This window comes from Epinephelus moara, chromosome 2 (assembly GCF_006386435.1).
Source record: "Epinephelus moara isolate mb chromosome 2, YSFRI_EMoa_1.0, whole genome shotgun sequence".
NCBI classification, from domain to species: domain Eukaryota; kingdom Metazoa; phylum Chordata; class Actinopteri; order Perciformes; family Serranidae; genus Epinephelus; species Epinephelus moara.
Genome location: NC_065507.1, coordinates 11382153 through 11405968, shown reverse-complemented (window position 1 = coordinate 11405968; position 23816 = coordinate 11382153). Strand labels below are relative to the sequence as shown.

General features: G+C 40.6%; 4 protein-coding genes across 7 annotated transcripts in view; 1 reads left to right on the top strand and 3 right to left on the bottom strand.

The window, feature by feature from the left end:
- Positions 1-97: 97 nt before the first annotated feature.
- On the bottom strand, positions 98-4283 carry polr2i (RNA polymerase II subunit I). The gene is made up of 6 exons (XM_050069188.1): positions 4098-4283; positions 3869-3923; positions 3376-3449; positions 1240-1314; positions 550-601; positions 98-363 (listed from the first exon to the last, which is right to left on the bottom strand). Exons 1-6 carry the CDS (start codon positions 4157-4159, stop codon positions 301-303), a joined length of 381 nt encoding a protein of 126 aa, XP_049925145.1. The 5' UTR covers positions 4160-4283; the 3' UTR covers positions 98-300.
- Positions 4284-4820: 537 nt separating this feature from the next.
- LOC126405429 (complement C1q and tumor necrosis factor-related protein 9-like) lies at positions 4821-10033 on the bottom strand. Of its 3 annotated transcripts, none has more exons than XM_050069160.1 (3): positions 9937-9993; positions 5880-5952; positions 4821-5259 (listed from the first exon to the last, which is right to left on the bottom strand). In XM_050069160.1, exons 1-3 carry the CDS (start codon positions 9976-9978, stop codon positions 4865-4867), a joined length of 510 nt encoding a protein of 169 aa, XP_049925117.1. In that variant the 5' UTR covers positions 9979-9993; the 3' UTR covers positions 4821-4864. The 3 variants fall into 3 exon arrangements, with proteins under 3 accessions (XP_049925117.1, XP_049925125.1, XP_049925133.1); XM_050069168.1 differs by lacking the exon at positions 9937-9993 and adding an exon at positions 6069-6281; XM_050069176.1 differs by lacking the exons at positions 4821-5259; positions 5880-5952 and adding exons at positions 8927-9474; positions 9678-9736 and having other exon boundaries at positions 9937-10033.
- Positions 10034-11208: 1175 nt separating this feature from the next.
- Positions 11209-12672, bottom strand: LOC126408153 (complement C1q tumor necrosis factor-related protein 5-like). The gene is made up of 4 exons (XM_050073553.1): positions 12598-12672; positions 12265-12339; positions 11930-11989; positions 11209-11821 (listed from the first exon to the last, which is right to left on the bottom strand). Exons 2-4 carry the CDS (start codon positions 12305-12307, stop codon positions 11424-11426), a joined length of 501 nt encoding a protein of 166 aa, XP_049929510.1. The 5' UTR covers positions 12308-12339; positions 12598-12672; the 3' UTR covers positions 11209-11423.
- Positions 12673-13909: 1237 nt separating this feature from the next.
- lbhl (LBH regulator of WNT signaling pathway, like) overlaps positions 13910-23816 on the top strand; it is a 14280-nt gene continuing 4373 nt past the window's right edge. Inside the window, exons 1-3 of one of the 2 annotated variants that reach the window (XM_050073570.1) lie at positions 13910-14515; positions 19139-19211; positions 19716-20019. In XM_050073570.1, the coding sequence (XP_049929527.1) occupies positions 19143-19211; positions 19716-20019 (373 nt within the window). In that variant the 5' untranslated portion in view covers positions 13910-14515; positions 19139-19142. Of the gene's footprint in view, positions 14516-19138; positions 19212-19694; positions 20020-23816 lie in introns of both variants that reach the window. The other variant, XM_050073565.1, reaches the window with a different exon arrangement.

The window sequence follows — 23816 nt, the reverse complement described above, 5'->3', positions numbered from 1 at the left end:
TATGGTTTTACGGCATCAGGGAAACAAGAAGTTGCTGTGAATAAGCATTCTGAAAACTGCTGTTACATGTTTCCTGGGTACATAAAACACTCACACATTTGAAACAATTGACTCTTTTAATCTAACAAAACACATTTGAAAATGACAACTGCTATAAAAAACTATTAATACATAATATTCACAAGATGGTGTCTGACAAACTGTATGTGTATGTACAAAGATCATTTCAGGGTTTACACACATCAGCAGTAGATGTAAATTTGCAGATGAAAATTTTTGACCTCTTCATTATCACCAGCTTCACTCTGTCCATCTGTGTCCACAGTGTGGGGCCGTGCAGACGTAGTACAGTCGCATAGCATCCTGCCAGGAGAAACAGAACATATGCTTTAAGTAGATCTTCTTTCAGTTCTTAAAATCCAAACAAAAGATATGTGGATCATGGGACAAGGTGTCTCCTCAAGGACCACAAAAGCAAAAAAGGAAACTTATTCCTAGACAAACAATATTGACACATGCATAATGTCTTTCATCAACAATCATCATTACCTCAGCCTTCATACTGTGAGACTGGAAGAACACTGCCTCCTTGTGACCACATCTGGGAAGACACATGGTGTGAGCACAATGTTAGAAACTATTACAAACACAGCTGCTCAGTGTTACGTCTCATTTCACAATCAATTAAAGTCCAAAATCTTAAAACTCTTAAAAGTCAGACACTTGTTGTACACAGCCTGCACAGTTCAAGGTGGTCAAGTGGAGAAATACATGTGTGGCTGGTGAAGAAAATCAATCATCCAAGAAGGTAAAGCTATATTTTAATTATCAGAGCTTGGCTGGTCGAATAGTTAGATTGAACTCCCAGTAAATATTCAGTTTATGTTTGTCATGTGGAGAGAATGAGGACTCCAATGAGAAACCAAGGTTGTCTTGTTTCTAGTGTCAGTGTAACATTAGGTGATTGTTGTTAGTAAATCAAATTTGATGAACAATATAAAAGCTTGTTGCAATGTGTAAGGAAGCAGGAGTCAACTTTCTGCCCTCTTGTGGTAAAAAAGAAAAGAAAAATCACCAAAACAGAGCTGTTTTTCTGCACTGAATGTCCAAAAAAATTTAACTATACTGAATGTTCCAAAAAATTTACAACACAAGAAACATTACCTCTAAAAAAACAAAAAAACAATTAGTGGTCTCCAGAGATAAGGAATGATGTCAACTTATGGTGGTACAACTTACTTAGGACAGGGGTGGTCCTCTGTCCTTGGTAGTGTTGGATCCTGAGATACATCAGCGATGATTTGTGTCAGCTCACTGGAGAAAGACAGAAGCAAGGTGACTTAAATTGTAAAATATACAATGTGATGTTTTAGTATTGTCAGTGCCCTCTTAAAAATGTGTCTTCACATGTATTTACTAGGGCTGCCCCCAACTAAGAATTTTCAAAGCTGACCAATAGTCGTCATTTAGAGCCCTTAGTTGACTAGTCACCTGCATGTGTATGATATTAATTTAATTATTAAATTATATATTTTGGGCGGGGCATCCAATGGTTTGGTTTGATTACAGAGAAATATAAAACTGTACTAATGAACCTTAATTAATATAGGCCTATATTTTATCTAGAAGTGCACGTCACACACTGAGCGAGCCACCTGTTAAATGACGCTGTCGGCTAATGGGCATGTAGTCTCTATAAACAGACTCTACATACAGTGAATGTAGAGTCTGTAGGCAAACCCCTGAACTTGAAGAGCGGAAGAGCCCTGGTTTCCGGTTGTAGGCTGTTTGTAGTCCGCGTGATATTGATCAATCACGTTTGAGCCGGCTGCAGTTGTTGCCAGGTTAAATGCTCCGTGCGGTGAACTAACGAGGCGGAACATAATTGGCATCACTGCAAACTCTGAATCCATCGCAATAGTTCAGCATATTTACTTATATATAAACGGAGTCAGAAACAGAAATTCGCTTCCTCTGCCCAAATCAAACCGGAATGCCAAAAAATCGTGGGTCTGACCCCAGAGGCTGTATCGCCGTCTGCCGGAAGTCAGACGCCGAATACAGCCGATGGGTTCCGAGAATGATGGGCATGTAGCTACTTCCATGTTTCAGATGATACGTCATGTTTGTAGTCGACCAATGAAGATGAGTTTACATATCACCTTGGGTTCGTCCTTCACCTTCTCAAAATGATCCCACACTTTGGATTTCCTGCCCGACATGTTATTAACTAACGTTTGATCAACTATTAGGGAGCAGCCTAGTATTTCCACAGAAATAAGTAATTTCTGCAGTCTGAATCTGCACAATTAATATCAAAGGATTCTCTTTTACTGACTTCCAGAAGATCCTGTTTAATATCAGGACTGCAGCTGTACCTGAAAGTGTATGGATGGAAAATACATTTATTTTGATTTGTCAGTGACCATAAAGGGTTACAGTGATGTAGTGGTTACATAACAATCAGCAATCAACTTAACACCAAAATGAAAAGTTTTAAGGAATGTACTTTTTGCACCTGTAACACCACCCAGCAGTGATGTCACAGGGTACTGTGGACACTTGTACTGTACAGTGTGTGTACTGTGTGTACTAAGTACACCCGTACACCACCACAACAAGGTGAGAAGTTAAAACAACTAGAGGTCAGCAAAAGCAAGATCTTCAAGGGTTTATAACTCTTTAATGCGGAGATGAAACTTCAGTGAGAACAAAAGTGTGACATATAGGGTTCCAAATTGCATACTTTTTATTTTCATTTTTGTAGGTACTACAGATGCCCTTAAAAAGTACGTACTGTTGCATGCAGTATGCACACAATCGGGACATACTACTTTCTCATAACATTACGCCCTGAACTTTGACCCTCTTGCCTTTATATCTATTACCTTGGAGATAAAACAAATGCCACTCACGGAGTTTGCCAGAGACGAAATCAACCCAGGGTGCTCTACTTTGTGATGTGTGTAGTTTAACTTTACAGTTATAACGTACTTGGAAAGAGCGCTGTCATCTGTCATTGCGACTTCTGACAGCTGTCAGTCAGCTGTAAAACAGCTATCACTGAGCTGTCAAGCTGGTATCTGTTTGCAGCTCAGTCAATGTAGTGTATCGTCAACTGCGCAGAGGATTGTGGGTCAGAATAGCCAGAAAAGCATGCTGGCTTGCATAGAGCGAAACCGGACCGGATGTAGTGAAACATTCTGGTATTTTTGGCATACTGCATTTGACATATTATGTATTGGGACATACTAAATCTTTTACTGACATACTACATAGTGTGGTAGAATAGGTATTGAAATGCATAGACAATTTCAAGCAAATCATGATCTTGGTAATTTATGTGACATCTTTTCTGTAGCTTCTTTTACTTACTCAACCTCATGGGTGATCTTGTTGACATAGATGCAGCTGTTGTCTGCCTCTTGTTGGTAGTCACAGTTCCTGCACTGTGGGTTGAGATCAATAAAAAGCATTCAGCAACTTACTACAGGAACACAATAGACATTTAGGTGTACTGTTTTCCTGTAACACAACAAATATTCCCTCCGGACTTCCTGATTTTTTCTAGCTCTGTAAAGGTTAACAACACCCACCTATCACAAGACAGTTTACCCCATATACAGACTCATGCTATATCAATATGTCCATCAGCATGTTAGAGTGATCCCTGATACATTGCACTACACAGACACTAACGATACATTTGATTGACTCAAATACAGGAGCCATATCTGACAGACAGGAAATAGTGTAGCTTTCTTTTTTTGTTGTTGTTCACACATTTATGGTCTCTGAATGTAACTTTGTGACTTCAACACTCAGAGAGGCTTCTCTATGGGACCTTAACTCTGAATCAGATACTCACCGCATAAAGCAGGATACGGTTCTCCTTGTCTTCTTTAGGGTATAACATGTTATTACTGGAAGATAAAGACAGCGTGTTTAGTGGGTTTCCATTGTTTTTTCTTATTTTACAAAATGAGACGTAGCGTTAGCTTGTCATTATGACAACGTTAGGTTAACATGCGTTTAGCATAAACGTTAGCTAACTAGCTAACTTTAGCTATCTAACCTCTATATGATCATAAACTCACCATTCTTGACAAAACCGTATCCCAACAAATCCTGGTTCGTATGTTCCGGCGTCTAAATCCATTGGAAAAACTTCAAGTTGAAGTTAAAACTGACAAATAATAATAGACGCAACGCTCCTTCGCTTGTTCCACATCAGTTTGAAAACAGATCGTCTGCGCATGCGTGTACTGTTAAACATGTGATGATTTTTGAGACAGCGCCTCCAGCGGTGGGAAGACTGAAGCACTGCTTTCAATTTGCCATTTAGTATTATATTATTTTTAGTACGTAGCAAATGAAAACCAAAGTTTCGGTAAAACAGAACAAAAATACATGACAAATACATAATTAACTTGCTTATTATTTTAGAGAAATATCATATCCATATAATGATTTGGCTTAAAAGACAACCCTCCTTTTTTATTTTCAAAGATACCAATTTTTTAAACATAGGCTACTTTGCTACTGTTGAAAATTTAAAACTCAAAAATTATACATTTGCAAAAACTTATATTATTTAGACATTTTATTTTTATTCCATTTGTTAAACAGACCCTATATTCTCTCTTTCCCCTACGTTTTATTTATTTATTGTGCAGTTAAACGTATTTTTACATTATTTTATACTATAAAATAAATTTTATACAACATTTATAATAAAAATCTAGAAACATATATATACTTCATGCATTGCTTGTATTCTTTAACGTTTGAAAAAACCACACTGATGTAAAAGTACAAGGTTAAGATTCAGGAAACAAACTTTATTGACATTTTGATGTTGTCATTAGCCCAAACGAACCCCTGCAAAGACAGTGTCATTATCCTCAGTTGCAAAGATATCGTTTCTGTCAGGCCCCCAGAGTTGCACACAGACCTCATCGTACTTAGACAGTTTGATGACACTGCTCATACTTGCCACTTGGCTACACTTATCAGGCAGAGTGGTGTGATACAGAGACACCACCTTCTCCCCATTTTTGTGTATACCACACTGTCCACGGCCATACACAGACACATGCACAGTGAAGTGATAGAAGCCATCCATAGGACAGGTGAAGACACCTGTGTCAGGACTGTAGCCTCCTCCCTCGTTGACCAGCAAGGTGGCAAACTTCAGGACTCCACAGTGTTTTGGATAGCTGTCACTGATATTCAGCTTGGCTGTGAAAGCTACAGTACCTGGAGTCGGGGACATTAGAGCAAAGACTTAACGAGGTTGTAAAACTTAACCTAGTTTCTCTGTGTCACAACAACAGAACACTAGAAATGTGCAGGTATTCAACCTTGCATTCGGGGAGGCGAAATGTTCTTTATAACCAAGACAGAACATTAGCCTATGTTTCTTTTTATCTAAATTTTTAGTACATTTCATTTTACTATTAATAACTAATGCAACTAGTGCACTAACTAAACTAGTGCACAGAGAATTTAAGGTGTACTCTGATTTAAACCTTAATATTCTAACTGACTAAAACTTTGTGCAAAGGCACCACACACTCAATTCAACAACAGAAGTGACATTACCCATAAAAAAACATAACAAAAGGATGCAAATATTCAGCAGTCACCATCACTTTATATGACTCATTTACACTTTTTGGCACACTAACTTAAATTAAGTTTTGATGTCTGAGACGGGAGAAGCCACTGTTGAGAGATAACATTCAATATATATAACTATCCCCCTCTAATTAACCCCCATGTCCTAAAATTTGCATTAAATTAGTAGTTTGAATATATCTAAGTCTGCAATGTATAATGCACATATGTGTCACAGCACCCTGCAGGTTCGTTGTTACCTGTTGAAGAACTGCTGTCTCCTCGGCGTGGTTCATAAGCCATGACAAATACTTCTGATGATGTCGTAGTGCACTGTTAAAAACAGTAATTAAATAAGTGTAATATGTCGATGGTAACAACATAATATCAGTAATTTACCTGTCTGTATGAATGGTACAAATCTAACCTGTGAGAGAAGAGTGTCTTACCTGTTGCTGCCTTGCAGGGGAATGCTGCAAATGTCATAAAGACAAGTGGAGCTACTGTCTGAAGTTGCTCATCTGGTTTCCAGCTGCGACCTGTTTATATAGTTTGAGACACAGAAAGTAAACTTAGACGCGGGGACTCCAAAAGAGTCCGCGACGGTGTGTAGTCACAGATCAGATCAGTTTAAAGTCCTGCAGAGAGCGGCACTAACAGGAGGTGAATGGATGCCCAAAACCGGGTAGCAGCAGTCACTCCGGTGTACAGTAAATGGCAGGAAGGGTGTTGAAGAGGCATCAGGCTTGGCCGATGTATTTATGGAGGTTTATTACTGTCGTGCGAGCGGTGTCATATCCGAAATCCAGTTATAGGCGGAAAGAAGGACGTGTATTGCTAAAAGTTAGCGAAACGCTAATGCAGTTCGGGTGCGGCTGTGTCACTGTCCGCACAGACGCCCTAAAAACTCAAAATCCGCCGAGCAAGTATACACGATCGGCCATCCGGCCAAAGTACACACATTAAACAGTTAGACATTAAAACGTAGGTCTTTCAAAGTAGCATAAAACTAGAATTAAAAGCTAAAACTGAGAGCCGAAGTGACGGAGGACACCGAGTAGAACCCGGAAGCAGAGGAATGAAAAAGAATTTTTGTGTAAATGTTTGCTTTTTTTTTAATGAACAGTCTTTTTTGGGAATCTAAGGAAACTAGTGGAGATCTACAATCCCAATTCAAAAAAAGTTAGGATACTGTGTAAAGCTTGGGCCTAAATAAAAAGAATGCAATGACTTGCAAATCCTATTTGACCTATATTCAATTGAATACAGGGGGTCAGCCCAATGGTCCCGCATTTCTAAGATTTTTTTTTCACTGAAAATTAAACCCTATGTCCCCACATTTCTAGGAAATTTCCAAAATTAGGTCTTGTGTTCCTACATTTCCCTTCAATTTAAGCCCTATCCTCCCACAAGGGTTAGGGTTAGGGGGGATAATAGGTTGGGTGTAATTGGCTACCAAATTGGGAGAAAGGAGGATAAAATCTGATACAAATTTATGAAAAAGGAAATGTGGGAACATAGAGCTGTGGGAACATAGAGCTGTGGGAACATAGGGCTGTGGGAACATAGGCACGCTCCCGAATACAGTACAAAGACCAGATATTTACTGTTATGACTGATAAAGTTTATTCTTTTTTGTAAAGAAACACTAAATCTGAATTTGATGCCTGCAACGTGTTTCAAAAGTTGGTACAGGGGCATGCTAATCACTGTGTTACATCACCTTTTCTTTTGACAACACTTTTGACAACTGCATGTACCTTTCAGCATTCATGATGCAGTCATAGATGTGAAGTTACCCATGATGCCACTGGCACTAACACACAGCCATCACAGATGCCAGCTTGAAAGTCGGGATGGTAACAATCTGAATGCTCCTTTTTCTCTTTAGCAAGGAGGACACAATGTCCATGATTTTCTCGAGCTCGGGCCCAGAAAAGTCAGCAGTGTCTCTGGATGATGTTCATAAATGGCTTTTGCTTTGAATGGTCTTAACTTGCATTTGTAGATGCAGTGACACTTTGTTTACTCACAGTGGTTTCCCAAAGTGTTCCCAACCCCAAACAGTGATATCCTTTAAACAATCATGCCAGTTTTTAATGCAGTGCTGTCTGGAGGGTCAAAGGTAAAAGGCATTCAGTACTGGTTTTCAGCCTTGCCCCTTATGTGCAGACATTTCTCCAGATTCTCTGAGTCTTTTGATGATATTATGGATTATAGATGGTGAAATTCATAAATTCCTTGCAACTGTACGATGAGAAATGTTCTTAAACTGCTGGACTGTTTGCCTACACAGTGTTTCACAAAGTGGTGAACCTCGCACTGTCCTTGCTTGTGAACAACTGAGCCTTTCAAGGATGCCCCATTCATACCCAATAATGATAATGATCACCTGTTACCAGTTAACTTCCTTACCTGAGGATTTTTCCAAACAGGTGTTTTTGAGTATTCCACAACTTTCTCAGTCATTTGCTGCCTCTGTCCCAACTTTTAGGACACGTGTTGCAGACACCAAATTCAGAATTAGTATGTATTTAAAAGACAAACAATAAAGTTTAACAGATTGAACATTAAATATCTTGTCTTGTACCTTACTCAATTAAAAATAGGTCAAAAAGGATTTGCAAATCATTGCATTCTGTTTTTATTTAAGTTTTACACAGCGTCTCAACCTTCTTGGAATTGTTGTATAATTATGATAAAATAGGTGAAGGAGCTTTTTGAACCGGAGCAGAGACATAGGCCATTAAAATATACTGTACATACAAGACAAACTGATTCAAGCAATGACAGCAGGACAACACAGGAAAATTAACCATTACGATGTCAAAAGTCTATGTAATGACTGGATATTCAGTGTATTTGTTTCTAAATAAATTCAGGCATTTAAGCTACAAGCCAGACTTAAAATTAGCATCTTCTTCCAATAAACCAGCACCACACCCTTATCATTGTTGTGGATTTTTCAAATTCTTGTTGTGGAATAATTGCAGAGTTGTTGATAGTTTTGAAAAAGCTGAATTCAGGTCTCTTTAACTCAGAAAAGATGAACATCTTTCAGTCCTAGCCCAGATTTCATCTGTGCATAATGGGGGTGATCGCATGGTTCCAGTCCTGTGATTTAAATTTTAGTTTTATGGCTACTTGTTTTGCTTACATTTGGATGACTCATCCTTTTTCATCATAGGTTTACACAGAAAATAAGAAAACATACTAAGTGACTGATTTAATTTGAAACTAACCAAACAAAGAAGTAAAATTCCTGATGGTTCAACATGATGCTAAAAGAGAGTTCAGTGCACCAGTAATCCATGCATGATATTTTATTTAATTTCAGACAAGCAGCACTTGAAATTTATATGTAATAACATACAGTCCATACAATCGCTAAGATGCTGTACGAGGAGGAGCACAGCCATGAACGTCACATTTGATACAGACACTTCTACCTCAAATAAAACCCAGTGAAGATAGTATCATTATCCTCTGTTGCAAAGATGTCCATTCGACCCTCACCCCATAAATTGATCCAGACCTCATCTCTCTTAGACAGTCTGACCAAGCTGCTCATGCTGCTCACTTGACTACTGTTATAACTGAGTAAATCTGGCTCATTGACGTGATACAGAGACACTACTTTCTCTCCGTTCTTGAGCAGAGCACACTGCCCGCGTCCGTACACTGTCATGTGCACCATGAAGTGATACAGGCCGTCCATGGGGCAGGTGAAGATGCCCGTGTTGGGACTGTAGCCTCCTCCCTCGTTGAGCAGCACGGTGGCAAACTTGAGGATTCCAGGCTGCTGTGGGTAGCTGTTGTCGATATTCAGCTTGGCTGTGAAGGCTACAGGTCTGTCTAATGAGGGCAGAGTCAGTGATGGTGATTAGAGTGTGGGCCAGTATAAATCTGTCACACTGTGATACAGTTCTCTCTCTAAATATTTTCAAAACAAAGGCTTGTCTGTCCTTGAAATTGTGCGTGCAACAAAGCAAAATGTGTGTATGATAATTTTACATTATGATTACTGTATGTATTTATTCATTTTCAAAAGCATTTACCATTTGCAGCAGGGTTGTCATACGCCATGGCTGGAGACTGAGGATGTCGTGCCAGACCTCTGTTAAGAACATAATCAAACAGCAAAAAGTGTACATATGAAAAAATGTAAATATACTTTCAGTAATATATGTTACTCTAACATATCCATTGCAGGGTCACAAGTCCTAGTCAGATAAGTATTTCCAGATCTGTTTGATAAGATTTAATTGCCAGCTCTGATAAAAATATAACAAATCTTTCTATATATGAGAGCCTTACCTGTTGCTGCCTTGCAGAAGAGCGTTGTGCTTTTCTAACCATCAGCTGCAAACAGGCAGGTACAAGCAAGGCTGTTTTTCTGGTTTGCAGAGTGTCACATGCTGATGCAACATGCAAACATTTTCCACAGTGTTTACCTGACATTTTCCGTAATTCTAAAGGTAAACACAGTATTTATGAGGTGGGTTTGCCACAGGGGAAAGAAGGAAGGAAGTGGCATTGGTGTAGAGATTATCTCAAAACCTACCAGTCCACGAAATAACAACACAGATATGGTACCACAACATCTCACATGCAGTTTAAAGTGACTGTGGGGGGGGGGGGGGGGGGGGGGGGGGATGGACACCAGAGATGCATTTACTGTCCAGTGATGTTTTTGTGTCGTATGGCAGTTTGGTTAACAGTAAAAAAGACACTTTGCATGACAGACGGGTGAATGAACCTCATTCTTTGCAAAATTCTTCAAATTCTTGTTGACTCACTTATAACAGAGTTGCTTATGTGCACTATTTATAGACTTCCTGTTTGCAAAGGTGGAGTTTAGTGATGACATTCAGAATATTACACTCCACATAGCTGGATTTGTCATGATCTAAGTATCTCCTGAGTTGTTTGTGTTGCGTGTGAGACACATCTAGATAAGCTGTTATTGACCGTGATTTATATTTTGATCACATTTCTTTAAATTCTTATGCAACACTGCTACAACAAATGGATAAAGGAGAATTCGTGAGTAAACCAAAGCCAGAAAAGAGATTAAGAGCAGCAGCCACGGCCTGACAAACTGACTATCAGCTGTAGTGCCTCTGCTTCTGGTTGTTACGTGCTGTCCCTGCTTCACCTTTAGAGAAACAGATGTTTCAAAATGTTCTTTGCAAGAGAGCTGGCATTTCAAAACAGGTATGGTTGGCTGTGTGTCTCAACAAGCATGAAATGATAAGGGGTGCTTTAAAGGTGATGTAGTGTGAGGATATTGTACGCATGATGAGAAACAAAATCAGATACATGGTGACAATTTTGCAAGGAATATGTATTGCTCTTTAACTTTTGTCAGTGCATGCCCAAGGCAAAGGAGGCTTTCATGAATAATAATGACATACTTTTTTAACAGCTTAAAGGTTCCACATAGTTGCTCTCAGGTGCAATATGCTGATGAGTTTCGGCTTTGTCGTAAGCCACAGTGCTGACCCAGAAACATATTGAGTTGTTAAATGTTCAAGACATGGCAAAAAACATCATAAGTGTTATTTTGATGCATTGACAAAGACCAGATTGATGCACATAGAGTCTTTAATATTAAATATGTTTGTAAACAGATGATTTAGGAATTAGAAAACAGACATCAGAAATACATGTTAGAAACAGACACAACTAAAAACATATAACTAAAAACATACTGCATATTAAACACAATGTATTACATTCAGTGATCACAGTAAATTATAGCCGATTCATCGTCACAGAACATAATTTAACACAATCCACCATCACCCTAAATAAAACCCAACAAACACAGTGTCGTTATCTTCTGTTGCGATGATCTCATGTCGACCATGACCCCATAAATTCACCCACACCATGTCTGCCGCAGACAGCTGCACTGTGCTGCTGATACTGGCCACTTGGGTGCATCCGTTAGGCAGACTGGTATGATACACTGAAGCCAAACTCTCTCCATTCTTAAAAATGGCACACTGAGCCCGTCCACACACAGACATGTGCACGGTGAAGTGATAAAGTCCCTCCAGGGGGCAGGTGAAGATGCCCGTGTCAGGACTGTAGCCGCCTCCCTCATTGACCACCACATCCTTAAGCTTCATGATACCAGAGTGGTACGGGGTGCTGTCAGCGATGCTCAGCTTGGTTGTGAAGGCAACGACTTTTCCTGCAGTGGTGAATACAAAACAGAACAACCGTCAGAATACATAGAGTTGATGCTTTGCACTCTTTGCAGTAACATATGGATGCTTCCCGCAGATGAACAGTGGCTTACTTGGTGGGATGTCAGGAAGAACAATCGTTCCACCTTTTGGTTCTTCTGGATTTGGTTCATCTAAAACAATGACACACTTAGTTGTGAAATTCAGGATCAGTATATTGTTGCTGTGCTTGCTTTGGGTCAAGCATATTGCTATAATTAATGATCTAATTACCACTGTCAATAAAAACATTTATGTCACAATGGCAGTGCTGTATGACTATCATTTACCTGTCATTACACTGACATACTGTCTTGTCTTGTTACACATGAAAGGTGCAATTACACAAACACTGAGTAACACTGAAATGTGGTATTTTTGCAGATAAGAATAAAAATTATGCACTTACCCTGTTCACCAGTTTGTTCCTTACAACTGCACAAACTCCCCATGACCAAACAGCAAATGATGGTCTAATGAGCTTCTGTCAAAACGAAAAAATACAAATAGAAATAAATTCCTGTTCATGAAATTTCCCTCAAAGTAAAACACCATATGTAGCCTTTAGTTTGACAGTCACGCAAAGATTTGTTTTAAGTGAATAACAGAGCTGACAGAGGATACGTTTATGCCATCATCTGAACTTTCAAAGGTAAAACTGATCTTTCCTGACCATTTATATTGGCACTAGGAATGACTTTTATAGAACCTATTTAACATAATGCAGTAAAGAGTTCCTTACCTGTTCCCGCCTTGGACACGAGTGGCTGCTGCAAATTTCTGACAGCCTGACAGAAGGGAGGCGTGTGTGGTTTTTCTGGTTTGCAAATTGTTGCCTTTTAAAGAAAGCTCGAAGGCACTGGAAAGGCATTTTGTATGTATATAGTTCTATTTGTCTGTTTGTCTGACACCATATATGTACATGTATCTGGCACTATGAATCAATCAATCAGTGAATCAGTCATTCAGTTAATTAATAGTGTGAGTCTGAGACTTTCTGAATGTGAATGTGGGGATCTCTGAATACTAGATGCAGTGCTGCCCTTGTGTGAAACATAAACTGCAATTACAGTCAACATATCAAATGTATATCATTTTTATAGTCTCAGACAGATTGACTTTTCCTTCACTGGCCTCACCGGATGACACAGTTAGCCCCAGCATACACATGCTAACCTGTCATGTAAGACCTGCACTTCCCCACCTGCCCACAAGCTGCTGCCACTGAGTTTCCACTCCTGCTTATCATCTGACCAAGTCACACATAGCTGCAACTAAACTGCAATTGGCTTATACTGTACTATACTGTGTGTAGATAGCAGCACACAGTTGCTGTCGTCTCTACGAGGTGAGATAAGACACAAGGTTGATCTCCTGAAACAGATATTCGGCACCAATCTTGAGCACAATTGTCACATCACAAAGATTGGCCTGGAATTTCCCCTGACACTGAGGAGAAAATATATTTTAAAAAAATGTGTCTATAAAAAGTTATTGATAATGTTGTTCTCAATAAACTTGCATCTGACTCAACTGATATATATATTTTTGATATTGAAAATCTTAAATATGTAAATATGTGGGCATTTGATGCAGATTTAATCTCCTATGTTCATTGTATGATGTTACCAACAGAATCTAATACACATGATCGTGATTTGGAAGATGCCTCCAGAATTGTCTTCACTCAGTTGTGCAGGAGCAGTACGCCCTTCATGTTGCAGTGGCTCCGTCACTACCTTGCTCCATATATAGCCCACTGACTTAGCCTACAGAGGAGATTACACACTGCCGTTAGCAGTGCTCTGTGTGTTTAGCAATAGTTGGAGCCTGTTATATATATATCTAACCCCTCCCCACCCCTGAGCCCTTGATCCCTGGGCTAATTCCATGAATCGTCCAAATCTAAATCCACTGATGTAGCAACGGCACACAGTGGGAGCAGGGAGAGAGGGAGGGAGAAATGGTGGACACAGACATGGTGTGGATGATAGAAAGGAGCTCACATTAAAACGTGCAACATTTCTACTTGTCCATTTTGTGAGCGGTTGAGCTCCTCCTGTGTCATTTTAGCTTCCATCAATAGTGGGGCCATGTGCCATCAGTGTGCCCTTGATATGTTTCTTTACAGATGCACCAGCGACCCAGTGTGCCAACTCATCAGAGGGGACGGTCAAGCCTGGCTGACGTCACCCATCCAGCCTCTGTAATCGAAAGAGACGTTAATCCTGCTCCTCTCCAAAGCCTGGCAGTGGGGTGGGGTGGGACAGGGAGGGACACTGACAGAGACATGAGGAAGGAAGTTGGATACAGGAGACGAGGGAACGCATGTAGGCTTGGGGCTAGCAGACTCAGCACGGACCTGGACAAGTGAGACAGGTGCTGTCCTAACTGACAAAGGAAATCAGGCATAGGTCCACCTCCTGAATCTCTGCTAAACTTCCGGGACACCTGAGGGTTCAGGAACCCCCCCATCCAGGCTTCGCCCTGGAGGCCAAAAGCCTCACTGAGGGCTCTGCGGAGGGGGAATGCTGTGGGAGCTGCTCACCTCCTCCTGCATCCCCTCTCGTGTCGCCTGTGCTCACTGTGGAGGAGTCAGGCTTCTCCACTGTGGAGCTGTGCCAAGATGGAGAAGACACCTGCCTGACTGCAAGTGAGGGGTAAGAGGCTGCTGAAGTTTGTGTGTGTATTTCAGGTACAAATACTTTAGCAAGAAGTATGGGTTTTTCCCCAGGGTGGATACCCCTTCATGTACTCAACACACCTCTAAACGTACTACTCGGAAAGTCCACTTTTTGTACAGGTGGAAAGCAAAAAGTGTGAGTTTCTCTGGTGTGTGGAACTCAGTAGTGAGACTCCCCATCAAAATATTGTTGACAAAACAGTTTGATGACAAGGTTCATGTAGCAGCTGTTCTGCAGCTTTCACACGAATCATACAACCAACAACACTTTGCTCAATTGTGATGTTTAAATTTCTTCTGAGCACTTCAGGGACTTCTCATCCATGTTGGCTTGATGCTCTTCATTCCTCACCTAGGAAACCGCTGTTTGCTAAACAATCTTGCTTCAATGGTGCAACTTGGTACAAAAGGTTTCTTTAATCCTGGGCATAAAGCATGTAACAGTTCACCTCTGGTTATGCTCTTGAAGTGTAAAACCAGTTGTGATGAAACAGAAAACCCTCTTGACATGCTGCAATAGCACTCCGGAATTGCTTAAGCATCATCTCATTCATTGTATAAGACCAGCGCACTGCAAGAAACCTTTGAAGTGATGTTTCTTAACAGTTATTGGCCAGTTTATGTCACTATTTTTGTCTTCATGGATGCGAAAGCGACTGTAGGAATACAAAATTATGGTAATTTACAGTACTATGAGTGATTAGCAAGTTATTTCTGTGATAAGAACAGGAAATTAAATGCTTCGTTTGCTAACTAGTTTGTTATCACAAATTGCACAGTTCGGCATCTGTTTCCTCTTCCTAACCACACTAATCTTACGGTGAAGGTGGTTCGACGTGTGGTTTGAATTTAGACATGCATTTCACTGATCGTGTGGTTTGTGGTCATTACAGAAATATGTAATCTTGTTTTTCAATGTAAGCATTTTAAATCTCCCCTTGTGGCTCATCACTTGGTTTGACAGAACTTTATTTGGATTTATTCATTTCATCTTCCCTTCAATAATCTCTAAAATATACTAATTATATTGTTAAGTGCATTTTCTATAGTGTTATTCTGTATGTTTGAACCTGTGGCATGCAAAAATGCCGCACAAACAAAGACTGATTGTTGACTGAGCCGAAACGTGCAGGTGTTTAGAGGGAGTGTATATGAGGGGGATTACATGGAGGTTAAGCTTCTTCATCATAATAGCTGCTGAAAGTTTCCATCCCAGGTGGCACACAAACAGCTTAGTGTGACATAGTTGTCAGCAGCATAATATCAGAAATTGAATTGTAGGGCTGCGCACATTCACAAGTGGGTCAAAAATGATAGCATCCTCCCAAAGCTGATCCTATTTGGATGAGAACAGGGCGTCCTCGTTTTTGACGGTTGTGCAAACTGGCTTAGTGTTTCTTCGTTTGTCATATTATACAACAAACTTATGCATGTTGATGAAGCCTGAAATTTGTCACATTAAGGCAGTCAGAAAAAAAAAGTCAGATCAGTTCTGTTCAGAGCAATTCAATTTTCAGTTTGAGAGAGAGAGACACACACTAATGCAATCTGTAAAATATTCAGTTGTTGAAACTTCCTCCCTTTGCTTATTGAACAAAAACCACTCAATGCCTCTGAAACTGGAGAATGCAGAGTAGACATTTACACTGGCTTGCAGATGGCCTCTGTAATGGCAGACACAAGTGTGTACTTGCATATATTCATAATAAAAATGAAATATACACCATTTCACGTCTATACTACTGCTAGAGCTTTGGTGCCACTGTACTTCCTGTCAGTTATTGCGTTGCAAATATTCTCACAGGAAATGCCAATGAAGTGTTATGTTTGCAACAGCCTATGAAGAGGTTCAAATGCATTTCAATATGCTGGAACAAGCCTGCAGCTAAGCTAGCAGCTTTGGGAGGCTAAACATGTTTACAGCCTAGTATAAAAAATGTTTTTGGTCTCTATAGCTACTTCTTCCCTTCATGACAACTGCGGAAGGGTTCATTTTTTTCATATAACTCACCCGTTCATGTTTTATAAAGGCTTGAAGTTCTGCATATTGAAGGGCAGGGCCACTTCAAAGACAGGCTGTCTGTGAGGTGTTGCAACAGTCTTAAGTCAAATCCACTTGCTCATACACAGCTACACCCTTTTGTCACTTCTGGCTCAAAAAAACAAAAAAACAAAACAAGATGTTGACAGCTACAGGGGGTGAATTCTTACATAACTCACCCATTAACGTTTTATTAATTTATTTATTAAAGCTATGCATAACTAGGGGTGGGCTGCTTTAAGTGACATCTTAAGTATGGTCACTTCTGGCTCCAAAAAACCATGATGTCGACTGCTGAAATGCCGAACTCAAGGCTTCAAAATGGGAGTCCACAAACCAATGATGGATGTCTTACATCCATTATTTTGTACAGTCTATGGTATGAAGAATGGCAGCATGTCTCCATTTCCTCCTATCATACAAAGATTAAACCAAAATATCTCAAAATCAGCCGCTGCCATCTTGCACTGGTGACATTATTTGGAGCCAGTTTTGTATCGAGTTCCCGCCCATACACCTTTCCGACCTCGTAACATCAAACCCCTTTTTTTTTTTTTTTTTTTTTACCAACAAATGACTAATTATAACCAGAAAAACAAACACACATCAATGTGACAGGAACTAACATAAAATGACGGAGGCCATCTTGTGTTTATAGTTTGGACCATGTCCCATCTGCTAACATGGAGAGGGCGGGGTTTATGACTTATACTGCAGTTTTGGCTTCACTTTTGGGGAGCTGTCATGTCTCCGTCTTTATATACAGTCTACAGATAAATGCTAACGACGGCATGCTAACATGCTCTCAGTGATGATGCTAATATGCTGATGTCATAACGTTCACCATCTTAGTTTAGTATGTTAACATTCTAAAATTTGCCAATTAGCATTAATTTGCAGCAAGATACAGTTTTGACCTGAAAATATATTTACCACTGGGAAACATGCACTTTTCCAAACCACTTTTTGTAATAAATTTTGCATAATTTTCTTCAGAACAAAAATAATAAGACCTCCCTTCATAATATGGAGCAGCTGTGAGATTCAAAAGCAAAAGAAATTCCCTATGTTATCTTCATTTCTTGACTTTATTAACATCTAACCATGCCTTTATTCTTTACTCAGTGTTTATGTCCCTGGTTTGCAGCATATACCAGGCCACATACATACTGATATATAATTAATCTGCCATATATCTGGGCCCTTCTCTATGTGACATCCTTTTTCTCTGTACCAAAGAATCATTTCCAGGAAGACCTCACAAGCACTTTCAAAATAGTTTGATTGAGGCTATCTCCTTAGACGTAGCATGTGACGGGCGCTGCTCTTAGCAAATACCAAAAAGTACCCGACACAGTGTCTAAAAACAGAAAGGCTGGAGATTAGATCTGTCTTTCAACTGAAATTTCATTAAAGAGTAAGCGAGATTTAACAGATTGTGTCATTACGCCAGGACTCTGAATGACAACAAGCCATGATTGGTACTTATGGAGAGCGGACAGACACTGAGACACAGTGAGAAAAGGAGAGAGGGATAAAAAGAGGATTCGGACAGATCCTCAGTCCTTAATCCCCCGTTGGCTTTTCTGGAGACCATAAACAGATTGAAGTTAGATGTGGACACAGGCTCATGCATGTAACTGAAACAAATGACTGCTTTGCAGATACTGTAGACTAAATACCCAACAAACAGGCCGGTAAAAGCTACAGGATCAGGGCTTGGCTAAAAGAAAACAGAGGTTACTTGGGTGTTTTACATGCCAAGTGGGGAAAATAGTGTCTTTTAAAAAGCTTTGAAAGCCCTTTGTAAGAGCTGACGGAGGCAGAACAGCACATTTGCTCTGTCAGGCTCCCTGTAAGAAAACAACATATGAGCGTCAGAGGACATAATCCATTTTGGTATCAAACCCTATTTGTACTAATCTGCAGTATGAGTTTGTTCCTGTGTGTGTGTGTGTGTGTGTATAAGTAGACACACACACACTCATAATTCAGACCAGATTTGGCCAGTGACATGTAGACAAACAATCTCTGACCAATCAAAAGCCTTGATGTCAGATACTGTGGTACTACTGTAATTCAGCTATGACACTAGGGCATGGGGGCGGTGGTGGTGGGGGAAATTATGTTGTTTCATAGAAAACTGGATGCAGTGATTTCATCCAGTGCCACTGACTGTCCAACTGTGGACTTCTGCTGTGCTGGAGGCTTATAGGCAAGTCAGATAGACATGTACAAGTCAAGCAAGAGTAACAAGGCCATGAAAGGGGCTGGATTTTCCATTTAGCTGTCAGTCACTGCAGATTTCTGCCACTTCTTGTTTTGCTCTTCGTGGCAAACATCACTCATCTGACATCCAAAGATATACCTATGTGCAAATACTATGTAGAGGATGTTAGCAGCTCTTGGTGGAAAGGTACGTTTTTGACAAGCATGTGATCCATTTGAGGGAGATATGATCCTGGTAGTGATAAAAACAATGACATCTTTGTCCAAACTATGGATCTGAGTGTCTCTTCTCTGTGATCTGGTCTCATTATGGCTTTGCTTCCTCTGCAGATGCATGGAGGAGATGAGCGGAGATCCAAACTGTGAAGACATGCAAAGGAAAGACCAAAGATTGCCATTCCAGGTATGTTTCATCATCACATTGGGACCAGACTTGTTCATAAAAGTGCTGCAACACAATTCGGTTGAATGGATCACACAAAGCTGATACAATAGCTTCAGATTAAATCAGTTTCATGTTCCATTTATTATTAAAACAGGGTTGTCACAAAATGTCGGGCAGTAGTGACACAAATGCTGATCAAAAACAAGGATTAAAAAACCATGAGGCACAATAAGTACATAAAATCCATGGTCCAGACGTTGCGTAGGTGTGTGTGTGTGTGTGTGTGTGTGTGTGTGTGAGCGCACGAGAGTGAGCGGCAGAGAGAGAGAGAGAGAGAAATCTGTAGGATTAGTCAATATGAGAGTGGTCAAAACTGATTAATATAGGCCTACCTGATTTCAAATCGATTAAAACAATTGCACATATTCTGCTAACACTGGACTATTTTGCTGTAAACTGAACTTACTTCCTGTATGACATCTGTGCTAACTTCTCAATCAGCCCGCCCCTCTTCTCCTCCAGATCTTCCCTGACCCAGTTGAGGTTGTCCTGGGCCCAGAGACCACCTTGAACAGCCTGGACCACAACCATGAGAAGGAGCGTCTCCCTTCCATCGTTGTGGAACCCACGGAGGTGAGCGAGGTGGAGAGCGGGGAGCTGCGCTGGCCTCCGGAGAACATGGACATGGAGGAAGACGAGGAGGACCTGTTCTTGGAGCAGTGTATCCCCCCAGCCAACATCGCCGACTGGGGAGAGGAAGAGGAGGAGGAAGAAGAGGAGGAGACGTCTGTTATACTGAACCAGCAGCCAGGCTTGACACTCATTGGTGAGTTGGACATGTTATCATACTCTGCTTTACATTATGACTTTAAAAACATCTTGTTAAACGTTCAGTGTGGAGGATTTCGGGGGATATACTGGAACATTGGACATGGAAACAATTGTCATGTTTTCGTTACCGTAGAATGAGCTATTTATATCTACATCTAACACATTCTCACTCCAAACTTGTCACATATCGACATTTGGTCATGGACCTTCCATGTCCAGATACGGCATGAAAGGTACCCTGGGTGCGTTGGTTATTGACGTTCTGGGACTTCTTTCAAAATACACTGTCATGTGGCAGTTCAAGGAGGACCCAAATGCAGACTAACGAAGCCAATAGAAAACATCCGGTACAGGCAGGTAACTAAAAGTCTGAATGAAAACAGAACAAAACAAGACACAGGTATGTTTACACAGAAAACTAATCACAAGAACGAGACACAGCTGGAGTAGGAAGACATGGGCAAAAAAAGGGAAATGGAGATTGACTAACAACAAGGGTGTGGAGGGGAACACTAGGGTGGAGCAAACAAGACTAATACAGAACAGGTGTGAAGGGAAGACTCTGGGAACAGGGAAGGACTAACGAGACAGGTGTGACAGAAAACAGGCGGGAAAACACACAGACAGGAAGTAAAACCAGACACAACACGAGGAGAGAATCCACAAAATAAAACGGGAAGCAGATTAAACATGAATGTTGAACATGAAACAAGGAACACAAGCAGAAACATTCAAAACACTTACCAAATAACAGAATATAAACAAACCCAGGATCATGACATACACTTCCATTTTCACAGGAAATGTAACATTTACATACAATCTCTTTCTAAATAAACACACTACGTCAGTACAACAATGCGATTAAACTTTTTTTTTTTCCTCCAACACCTAACGCACATGGTCAGGTTTAGGAAAAAATAACAGGGTTTGGCTTTAGAATCTTACGAGACGCAAACACCACTCTCCTGGGTGAAAGTCGTGTTTGTTGATCCCAACCACCACCCCTCCAACCCGTCCTATTCGGCCTTTCCCCTCTTAAACTTCCATTCTTGTCCTGCCGTGTTTCCCCCTGACGCCACTGAGTAGCATTAAACTATAATGGCAACCAGCCACGTATCATGCCAATGTTAAAGGACAGCCTTTTTCATTAACGTCTGACACCGCAAGTCACTGCCCAAGTGCTGGATTTCGATTTGTGGAGTGAGACCTGGTTGCTACATAAGGAATGGGTCCTTGTTCACAGAGTCCACCATGTTGCACTGCCATGTTTCTACAGTAGCCTAGAATGGACAAACTAAACACTATTCGCATTACAACCATTGTTAGCAACCCCTTTGCAAAATTAGCTGTGTCTGTAAAACACCAAAGGAATTCTAACCAGGAGGTCACGCTTGGTACATGAGAGAAGTTTCAGCTGGTTGCAGCCATAGACTACAAAAATAATGGATGTAGCTACCATGACGTCACCGATTGGTTTGTTAACTCTTGTTTTGAAGCCTTGAGTTCGGCATATTGGCCATCACCATCTTGGTTTTCAGGAGCCAGAAGTGACCATATTTGGGCTGTCACTCAAAGCAGCCAGCCCTTAATTATGTGTAACTTTAAGCTTTAATAAAATGTAAACGGGTGAGTTATATAAAAATCCACCTATGTACAGTTGCCATGAACGAGTAAATTACATATAGAGACCAAAACCATTTTAGTACCAGGCTGTAAACATGTTTATTTCTGCTGTAAGGTTGGACATTTTAACATGGGGGTCTATAGGGACTGACTAGCCTTTGGAGTCAGCCTCAAGTGGCCGTTCAAAGAACTGCAGTTTTTTGCACCTCTGTGTTGGCTTCATGTTTCAGCCCTGAAGGTTTCCACCTGGTTGCAACCTGCAATTTTTGAGTTTCTGCCTCATTTAAAAATAGATTTTCAGTGGAAAAACCTGACTCAGCAACAGTTACAGTGGATTATCACACACAGTCAGCACTTACAGTCGGCTCACTTCTCTAATATTGGGTGGGAAATTGGATGCAACTGAGAAACTCATAGGGCATGGCTTGCAGAACTAGCTCTGTAATGTTGTCGTTTATCACAGAGTCAGCATTTTCCAGGGCGTCTTGTGTGTGTGTGATTGTGGTATATTAAATATTTTAAATATTAAATATTTCTGTATATTCACTTACGAGACAACCTAGCAACACCGTAACAACAGCCCAAGACTAACTAGCCAAATCATCGAGCAAACACAAGGGCATTGTCCACCAAAGTCCTAGTGGAGTCTCTTAGCATAAAAAAACTCCAGCTACCACTTTCAAAATCTAAACAACAGCCAAGAAAATGTTGCATAGCCAACAAGCACATCTAGATTTTCTCAAAAGAAGAACATGTTTTGATGCACTCTAAGTTATGTTCAGAACTAATTATCGGGTAAACACATGAGGTTTAAGGAAGAAATTTGAAATCTGCTCTTCTCTCTGAGTTTAGAAGCTTTTTTTTGTTGCTTTTATTTTGAAAAATACACATATATCCTCCTGAGACCTTGTTTTGAACGGATTTTTAATGTCTCCGAGCTATATGGGGTCAGTTGGACCTGATGAGTATAAAAACTAAGTGTTGTCCTCGAACAGGAAGTAGTGTTTGAAAAAAAAAAAAGATGTCCTCATACAGGGACCATGGGTTAATAGTCACAAGTGTGCAATAAAACGAGACACCAATTAAGTCCCAGTGTCCTCAAACCAGACATAATAAAGTCCCAGTGTCCTCAAACAAGTACTTACTGTTAAGCTTTCGCTGGAAACAGGAACTGAGCCCACAACGCAGACCAAGGACAGGGGGATGGGTTAACTGGTATATTATCCAGGAACAGGCAGTAAAGCAGGGGTGTAGATGAGAGGGACCCAAAGCTGAGCCAGGGCTGTCGGTGGATGTCCAGGTGGAGAGGATCGGAGCAGATGAAGAGGCTGGGGCTGGGCGTGGCAGACGGAAACAGGTGTGTATGGCCGGGCACTGAGAGAACGACAAAAAAAACAAGGAAAAGGAAAAGCATACAAAAATCAAAAAGTCTAAGGTCACGGAGAATTTGGCCAAGTAGTTACCACTTGTGGTTACACACTCCACTTGTCACCTTGATGCAGAGCAGCTGTGAGGTGAGTAATGAGATAACCAGAAGCCACGCCCAGCCCTGGAACAGACAAACAAGGGAAACAGACAACACAAACACAGAACAAGAGGGCAGGGAAAACAGGGGAGAAACACAAGGAATGACAGAAGACAGGGAGGATGCTAACACTTGTGTCTCATCTTGTTATTTTTGCTAAAACTGGCCAAATTTGTTGCCATATCAAGCTACAAACCTAATTAAACATGAATACACAAGTGTCAACCCTAAAACATGATCAGGTTTTGTCCACTGTGTCAGGATCGGCCGCAGACTGACTTGGTAGAGATGGTTGCCATCTTGTTTCTACATGGATTAGTGTATAATGGTCTTATTACCACTAGATGGCACAAAAAAAGTGTCCACAAATGAGGACAACAGGTCTAAAGGCCTGTTTCCACTGAAGAAGTTCCTGGTACTATTTGGGGGGCAGGAACTACTACAGGAACGTCCTCTCGCTCGGCCCTCTCTTTTTTTTTTTTTTTTTCTTTTTTTTTCTTCCCTATTTGTCTGCATTGGTCTTCATAGCTTAGCGCCACAAAAGGGTGTAAGCTTCTTGTGAAGATTGATGCACTGTTAATCTTGCAGTCAAGTATTTTATACCCATAATGCGTGGTTGTGACCGTCACCCACCCTCCCTG

Bases quoted from the DNA above. Each gene is read 5' to 3' on its own strand.
- polr2i (XM_050069188.1), bottom strand. From the start codon at position 4,159: ATGGATTTAGACGCCGGAACATACGAACCAGGATTTGTTGGGATACGG. The intron at 3,924-4,097 runs GTGAGTTTATGA...TTTATCTTCCAG, and splicing joins ATACGGTTTTGTCAAGAATG to TAATAACATGTTATACCCTA. The intron at 364-549 runs GTAATGATGATT...TTCTCCTGGCAG, and splicing joins CTCACAGTATGAAGGCTGAG to GATGCTATGCGACTGTACTA.
- LOC126405429 (XM_050069160.1), bottom strand. From the start codon at position 9,978: ATGGTTAGAAAAGCACAACGCTCTTCTGCAAGGCAGCAACAG. The intron at 5,953-9,936 runs GTAAGGCTCTCA...TGTTTTTAACAG, and splicing joins CTTCTGCAAGGCAGCAACAG to TGCACTACGACATCATCAGA. The intron at 5,260-5,879 runs GTAACAACGAAC...CCCCGACTCCAG, and splicing joins AGACAGCAGTTCTTCAACAG to GTACTGTAGCTTTCACAGCC.
- LOC126408153 (XM_050073553.1), bottom strand. From the start codon at position 12,307: ATGGGGAGTTTGTGCAGTTGTAAGGAACAAACTGGTGAACAGG. The intron at 11,990-12,264 runs GTAAGTGCATAA...TCATTGTTTTAG, and splicing joins GGAACAAACTGGTGAACAGG to ATGAACCAAATCCAGAAGAA. The intron at 11,822-11,929 runs GTAAGCCACTGT...TCACCACTGCAG, and splicing joins TCTTCCTGACATCCCACCAA to GAAAAGTCGTTGCCTTCACA.